The sequence below is a fragment of the Pygoscelis adeliae genome, unplaced genomic scaffold, assembly GCF_000699105.1.
Source record: "Pygoscelis adeliae isolate BGI_AS28 unplaced genomic scaffold, ASM69910v1 Scaffold45, whole genome shotgun sequence".
Classification (NCBI taxonomy): Eukaryota; Metazoa; Chordata; class Aves; order Sphenisciformes; family Spheniscidae; genus Pygoscelis; species Pygoscelis adeliae.
Genome location: NW_008825114.1, coordinates 9,105,194 through 9,113,668, shown reverse-complemented (window position 1 = coordinate 9,113,668; position 8,475 = coordinate 9,105,194). Strand labels below are relative to the sequence as shown.

Here is an 8,475-nt window from a genome sequence, read left to right as displayed (position 1 = left end):
AGAAAAAAAGGAAAAAAAAAAAGAGTAAAATTCATGGATTGATATAAAATCAGCTTAATAGGACAGAAAAGGAAGGGAAAATAATAATAATGATAAAAGAATATACAAAAGTGATGCACAATGCAATTGCTCACCAGCCACCAGCTGATACCCAGCCAGTTCTCGAGCAGCGGTCACCCCTCCCCTGGCTAACTCCCCCCATGAGCATGATGTCACACAGTATGGAATGTCCCTTTGGCCAGTTTGGGTCAGCTGTCCTGGCTGTGCCCCCTCCCAGCTTCTCGCTGTCAGGGCATGAGAAGCTGAAAAGTCCTTGACTGGTGTAAGCACTGCTCAACAACAATTAAAACATCAGTGCGTTATCAACATTATTCTGATCCTAAATCCAAAACACAGCACTGTACCAGCTACTAGGAAGAAAATTAACTCTATCCCAGCCAAAACCAGGACACACTGCTAATGCTCCTTCTATGGATAGAACAATATTTCAACATTACTGTCATGAGCAACTTGAAATATGTACCATTTGTAAAGCCAAACATAAGCTTCTGCTCCCAGGAACCTCCTCTGCCTTTCTTGGTTTTAGATTTGGAAATCATTTTCCAGTAAGTTGAGAAATACATATACACATATAAATATATACATACATATTTCTCCAGTCATTTATTCTTGATCTTAAATGTAGAATAGGATAAAGCATAAATACTCTGACATCACTGAAGCTTCACCTATCTTCATAAGATCTAAATTTTTCCTGAGCCGGTCTATAAACCAGTTCAGCTCAGCCACTAAAAATAAAAACTATCTGATGTGTGTTCATAAAAAGATAATTAAATATATGAGTACAATATTGAAAAAATAGTCACAGTAAATATCATGTTATTACCATTCAGGGGAAATAATGAGAAATAAAGATGGAATAAATAGCTGTAATAAATTAGCACATTACCATCAGATACTTTTTCTCATTACACTTTATTTCCAGATAGCAAGCACTTAAAGTCTGGCAATAAGTAGCAGAAAGTTTTCATTTGCTTGTTTATTTAGACATGATATTATTTTTTTTTCCTCCTTGCAACTCTGCAGTCACTGTGATTCACAGGGTTTTATAACAAGATAGTTTCTCTGCAATTCATGTCAAACTTCAAAAAGTTGCAACAGGAGATCGCCTACTTGGTATATTCTTTACACAACACTTCCATTATGTCATTAAAGCAAATATGTTATCTAAAAGCACAAAGAACACCAGAAGAACAGAAAAAAAAATACTTGGACCGGAAAAGAATAAGACTTTTTTTTTTACATTTTAATTTGAAATGTGACAGGATTGTTGAAGTGCTGCTTCAGCAGCTGGCAGGGCATGAGAAGCTGAAAAGTCCTTGACCAGTGTAAGCACTACTTAGCAACAACTAAAACATCGGTGTGTTATCAACATTATCCTCATCCTAAATCCAAAACACAGCACTGTACCAGCTACTAGGAAGGAAATTAACTCTATCCCAGCCGAAACCAGGACACCTAATATAAGCATCTTCCAGAATGACTTAAATCCAAAATCTGAAACTTTCCCTTCAGCACAAAATTTAGCAATTTCAAAGTCACTTCATACTAATAACAGAGGATTATGGATGTTTTTCCAGCATCAGACAGAACTCAGTCCACACAACAGAGAACTCCTTCACAAGAATGGTTAACAGGCAAGTGCAAACATTTTACTCGCAACAGTTCTAATAAAAACATGATCCCTAAAATCATAATGAATTATTAACCTTTAAAAATCCAGCTGTTGCACTACTTAACAGACTAGTCCACACATGCACCAAAGAAGTAATGCATAGAATCTAATTTTTTTTCCCTCACTGGTAAAAGAACAAACTCATGACTAGCTGTCCAGACAAGTATATAGGACTTGTCTACTATAAGAAGTTTCTTGACAGGTTTCCTCACTGGAAGCCCACTGCAGGGAGACACTAGGCAACACATTCAGGAGAGATTCTTAACAAGGCAACCTCACGTTGAGGTGCAGGAAACTGCATTCAATCTGAAGTATGAATAGCCATCGTTTTGGGCTTTGTTATTAATCCATCCAAATAAGCAGTCAGAAAAAGCGTTCATCCACAGCACACAGAAACAAACTAAAAAAACCCAAAACACTCCACTATATACTACATAATATTTTAAAAACCCATTTTATAGATGCCAAAATGAAGAAAAAAGAGCAGTTACCTAAAATAAAAGCTAGGCAACATGTCCAATTTGTCATACACGACAAAGTATTTGTGCAGAGAATTAGTTATGCTCTCTTCAGCTACCAAGAACTTTAAAAAATTCATGATAAAACCAAATATTTTCTTCAAAAATGGTAAAACCAGATCAGAAGTAAAATTCATTACAACTCATCTGATGCGACTCCTGCAGCAGCACAACGTCTGACATGCAACCTGCTCAAGCACCTCCTGTAGGCTTCATCCGCCCAAGCCCATGCCTCACTTCCCAGTCACACCGCTGACAAGAGATTTCTGGTTTTCATTTTTATTGGATTTTTTTATTGCTATGCTTTCTGGACAACAAAACCATCAGGAAAGTATTACATTCAAATACAAAGGACACCTGCTTTTAGCTAGCTCCTGCAAGCTAAATCCTCTAGCCGGAGGAGGCAGCGAGGAGCTGGGGTTGGGCCAGGGGGCTGCACAAGAGAGGGGTGCACCCTCACGCCAGTGCAGGAGGGAGAACAGCCAGGTAAAGTGTTACTTTCCATTTTACAATATTATCAGATTATTTTACCAGTCCCTGCCCTGGGCTAAAACTACTATTTTTGTTTTTCTTAAGAAGTATGTTTTCACTTCTGGTAACCACTGCTAGTACGCTTCTAAGTTTTTCAAGAAGTTATTAAGATTATAGACAAGAGTTACTAGATGTGCTAGTGTGCATCTTGTAAATTAATTCTCAAAGGACTTTTTAATGTTGATTTACACAATCCCAGAGTAACTCAGGCTGGCAGGCACCTGGGGAGGTCTCCAGTCCCAGCCCCTGTCCAGAGCAGGCTCAGACTGGGCTGCTCAGGGCTTCACTCAGTTGGGGCGTGAAACCTCCAAGGATGGAGATGGCACACCCTCCCCAGGTCCCGGCTCCACTGTTGGGCTGTCCTCCTGGGGAAAAGGCTTCTTACCTCCAGCCTCAGCCTCCTGTGTTTTAGCTGTTCTGCTGCCTCTCACCTTCTCATTACGCTCTCTGTGAAGAGCCCGGCTGCGTCTCCTCCATCCCCTCTAATCAGTGCTGGGGATGCTGTTGGGCACTCCCAAAGCCATTGTTTCTCCCAGCTGAACCAGCCCTGGTCCTCCAGCCTCTCCTCGCAGGGCAAGGGCTCCAGCCCCACCGTCTCAGTGGCCTCCCCTCCCACCAGTTTGTCAGTGTTGTTCCTGTGTTGGGGACCAAAACTGGAGGTGGTACCCAGACAGGGTCTGACAAGCATCAAGCAGAGGGGTCAGTCCCCACCCTCCTCCGGCTCTTGGGCCATGTCCCGCTCACACCATCACAGGCACCGCTGGCCCTCATTGCTGCCTGGGCATACCAGGTGGCCCTGGCTCAGCTCACTGCTCACCAGCACCCAGGGCCATGTCCCAGAGCTGCCCCCTCCCCAGGGCTGCACGTGCCCTCCAGCCCCTCCTCCAGGTCACTGGTGGAGATGCTGAACAGGACAGGCCCCACACAGACCCTGTGGGACCCTGCTTGATACCGGCCTCTAGGCAGTGTCCGACACATAACCACCAGCCTGTGAGCCCACCACCCAACCACGTCCTCACCCACCAATGTGTCCTCCTTCCCAGACTGTAATGTCCCAGCCCAGGTACAAGAATATTGGGGGAGACAGTGCCAAAAGACTGGCTATAGCAGAGGTAGGTGGTATCCACTGCTCTCCTCTCGTCCCCATGATTTTGTCACAGAAGGCAGTCAGGTGGGTGAGGCATGATTTACCCTTGGTAAATCCTTGCTGACTGCTCCCCGTCACTGTCTTCTCCCTACTGTGCCTAGACGTGGGCTCCAGGGGGTCTCACTCCTTGATTTTACCTGGGACTGATGGGAGGCTGGCTGGCCTGCAGTTCCTCAGGGTTACTTTTGCCCTTTTTTGAAGGCAGGTGTGACATTTGCCTTTCTCCAGTTGTTCGAAACATCCCTGATCTCCACAACCTTTGAGAGCAGCTGCACAAGGACATCAGCCACCTCCCTCAGCACCTTGGGTTCCAGTTTGATAGGTCCCAGGGACATGTGTGAGTCGAGTGCTCCTGCATGATCCCTCACTTGACCATCATCCCCAGCTGGTAGCTCCTCTCCTCCTTGAGCCCTGTCACTAAGTGCAGAGGCCTGGCAGACCTTGCTGGTGACAACAAAGAATCATAGAATCATTAAGGTTGGAAAAGACCTTTAAGATCATCGAGTCCAACCATCAACCCAACACCACCATGCCCACTAAACCATGTCCCTAAGCACTTCATCTACACATCTTTTAAACAATTCCAGGGATGGTGACACACCTCAAGAAGGTGGTGAGGACCTGCCTTACCTGTGTCTGCTGTCACTGTATCACCTTCTCCATCTGTAGCGATCCTGACAGGGAGATCATTGCACATCAAGGAGTCAGTGATCCACATACCAGTTAACGTGAGTACGCCCTGTCCCATGCTGTGCTGCACTCCACATATGACTTGGCCTTCAGGCTGTTGTGCTGCACAAATTCCTTGGCTGCAGGACAAACTCAGCCAACTAATTTTAAGAGAGGAGCCTGCAGGCAGATCCCACTTGTCACCGGCCACTACACGACCTGCACTGCCTTGCCTCCATCTAAAAGTGCAGCAAGAATTTCTCATGAGATCATTGTTTCTGCTTGCCAGCAGAAAAGATGAATAGAGTCATTTCCTTGGAGGAAAATCCTGTAATAGCTTGAATGAGCAAAATGGGTCAGCCTTTCTATGGACAGGGTCTGCACAGTATGCTGCACGAGGACTGGAGGACCATTCAATAAATAGAAGTTATCCTTGACACCCTCCAGCAATCTCCGGGATGTCTGGCGTCCCGACACATTAAAGTTCCCAATGAGGATGGGGGTCTGTGACACAGGGACTTCTTCAGGTTTTCAGAGAAAGCTCCATCTGCTTCCTTACCCTGGTCAGTGGTCTGTAACACATCCCACCACAGTGTCACACTTAGCGACCTCTCCTCCAACGCTGACTCACAAGCTCTTATCCAGACCTGAGCCCCACACATCCGAGCTGCTCCTTCACATGGAGGGCAGCCCACCTTCCTCCTCTTCCCTGCCTGCCTCTCCTGAAGGGCTCGTCTCCGTCCATCGCAGCACTCCAGCCACATGAGCTGTCCCACCACACAGGTATCCCAGCGATACTGCAGCTCTGTGAACACATGCTGAGCTCTCGTCCCTCCTGCACAACTCCCAGGCTGTGTGTGGATGTGCACACACCCTGGAAGTGGGTGTCCTTCTGTCCTGTTTTAACATGCCCAAGCTCTGCCTTGTTCCCCCCACCCTGCACTTTTGCTATCTGCCCTCGCCCCGCCATTTTCTCACTTAACTCTGGGCTGTAATCTCTATCCTGTGTCACTCCCAGTTTAAGTTTCCTCACCAGGCTGGCCAGCCTCTTGGCAAACATGCTTTTGCCACTGTAAGTGAGAAAGAGAAAATGATAGCCAATTTCTTAAATTCACAAATGTGGAACCCAGAGGGCAAGGTAAGTTTTGTTCAATCTAATCTGCTCCACAACAAGTCATTCTGAAATCCAGTTCTTCACTCACTGGTTGACAACCACTGTACATATACAGTTCCCCAACCTCATACACATGTAACTATAGCTCAGCTCTGCCATAAAGTAGCTGATTTCTCCCTGCCAATCTTTTGTACTCAGCCCATCTGATTTTCAGTCTCCAGGACAGGACCAATGACCTGGTTCACAGCTGTAATTCTGTAATTTCATTGATGCCACAGCAAAATAAAAGAGAAAAGTTATATTTAATGTGTTCATTCATTTCGCACTTGCCATTTTGTTTCTGAGCTACTGTAAATATCCTGTGGGAAAATTCAGCTCAAAAGCAGTAAGAAAAACCTATTATCTTCAAACAATAAGGAAAAAAAGTTGCTGTAATCAGAAACTGTACAGCAGAATAGCCATTTAGAGCCTTTTTTACTAAACTAGAACACTATACTGTGCAGCCCCTGGTTAAAATGGGTTGAAAAACACATAATTCAGAGGCCATAAGTACAAATGACACTTAAGATCTTGGTAGAAAGAAGACAGACATTCCTCTTTATGGGCAGAAATTTACCATGATCCAAAATGTGATCTGAAGTTTTGAATGGCAAAACTTTCATCAATTTGAGCAGGGGGTTTCCACTCAGCTTTCCGTTACCAGAGTTACACAAGCAGATGATGGAGAGAGGACAACAGCAGAAAAGGCTTCATTTCGAAAGCAATAGCCATAGAGTTATTTCTATGATCATGTGAAGAAAAGGAAGGTTGGAAAATTCAGGTATTAGTAGACAGTACCTGATAAGAAGGATGCAGAAAAATAACATAGCTATTCTCACTGCTAGCCACAACGTGCAATTACTAATTTAAAACTTCTGCATTTGACAGAAAATCTAAAGCAAGCCTGAATAGGGAGGAAATTAGTTCTTCAAAATGCAAAATTTTCCTTTTCTTGCACAACAAGAACACCTACATTTAGGTAGGGCTTTGCAAGACATTCAGATGAGATCCTTTATGCACAACAAACACACACACACACCCCGGGTTACTCTGTATTTTCTTTTGAATAAATCTCAATTTTAAAGAAGTAAGTTTGTCACATATGTTAAACCCCAGAGATTGCTCTAAAGAACTGATATTCTAAGTTTTCAAGGAGGTGCTGAAGGATTACTTACATCATCTTTCACCTATCCAAAACTGTCTGCACACAGTAGTAGCCTCTCCCCTAGGGCACATTACAAAAGGCTGTTACGCTAGCCTGCTTAAGGAGAGAAAGAAAGCAAGTCCACACAACCTGGCCAGTTTCCAGATGATTAACAACACCGACCAAAACTAGCCTTTCTTAATTAACAAGGCAGAGAAACCATCTGAGACCCCAGAACAACGGTATGAAGACAAAATTAGGGAAGAACCATGAGCAAAAAGTACTCGTGCACAGTGTCACTTGTGCTAGCCTCCTACTTCAACACTGACCCCCAAAAGTCCTCCTCAGATGAGTGACAAACTTTAAAAACTAAACTGTGACAGACAAATAGAAGTTACTACGAGAAAAACACAGAGAGGCAAGGCTGGGGGGAGGCCATAACGCTAATGCTAAAAGAAATTAAATCTTACACTTTTTTTCAGGGATTGTTCGGGGTCAAGGGGGAAGGAAAAGAAAGGTGGCGGTGGGAAATGTCTTAAGGATTAGTATGTTCTGGCAACGCTTTGGAAAATGATCCCAAGTGAACTATTCTTAGTGAAATGTGATTTCAGAAATCCTATGCTCTCTTATAAAAAAAGAGAAGTGTATAAATGACAAAACCACAAACTAATAGCTACCCACTCATAAAAAAGTGTTTTATAAAAAAACTAACACAAATTAAGAAAACAAATAAACAAAAACCATTCAGCATCTACCATTCCTATCTGTCCTGCAATTTATGGAATTTACTAGTTTAACTGTAATGCAAATCCACCAGTATGAATGCACCACTTTAGTACTGCGTTAGAGAAGATAATAGGAAGAAGTTGCTCATCCATTCAGAAAGATTCTGGAAATGTAAAGATTAATCAAAGATTAATACAGACTTTCAATTCTGGCCAAACACTTGCAAGCTGAATCTCATTCAGGGTTCTGCCTGGAGTAAGAATTCATCTCTGTTGTAAGCCACAAGAACCACTGTATTTAGAACAACAGAAACTCAACAAGCCCTACAAAAAAAAACAGTCCTCAACTGCATTGTGCATTTTTCTGATGAGTTCTGGTGATAGAACCCTTATGTGAGAATTAAATTTAAGGCACCTACTGCAAAGAGAAGTCAGCATATACTGAAAAAAAAACCAAACTCCACCTAAATTATAGTATTTTAATCTACAGCGTGGTACAGATGAATGCAGTGCTCCTCCTCTTCCCCTCCGTAAGAGAATATTGTTACTTTCTCTGATGCTTTCTTGTTGCCATGGCACCCTTTCTACCATAGGTCTCTTCACCCTTATGTTATTTCCCCCACTGGCATTCAACCTGTGGGCATCTTCCCCCCAGCTCAAAAGCTTATAAATCTGTGTTTCTTTTTGAAACAGTATATTTGATCCATTAAATAAGGCATATCACTCCAGACCTCAGAGAGTCAGCTTTCAGTAAGAACACACAACATTGCTCCTAAACACGTGAGGACCAAGGTTGCACTTGGACAGTGAGCAGTTCATCCAAAATCTTTGCAGGTGTCTGTTCAGCACCTAG

The 8,475-nt window shown here is 43.4% G+C and overlaps 1 protein-coding gene across 1 annotated transcript in view; it reads right to left on the bottom strand.

Moving 5' to 3' along the window:
- TRPM3 (transient receptor potential cation channel, subfamily M, member 3) overlaps positions 1-5,364 on the bottom strand; it is a 432,332-nt gene extending 426,968 nt beyond the window's left edge. Inside the window, exons 1-3 of the mRNA XM_009328179.1 lie at positions 5,189-5,364; positions 4,115-4,375; positions 3,216-3,419 (exon numbers count right to left, since the gene is read on the bottom strand). Coding sequence (XP_009326454.1) covers positions 3,216-3,419; positions 4,115-4,375; positions 5,189-5,364 — 641 coding nt within the window. The remainder of the gene's footprint in view (positions 1-3,215; positions 3,420-4,114; positions 4,376-5,188) is intronic.
- Positions 5,365-8,475: the final 3,111 nt, after the last annotated feature.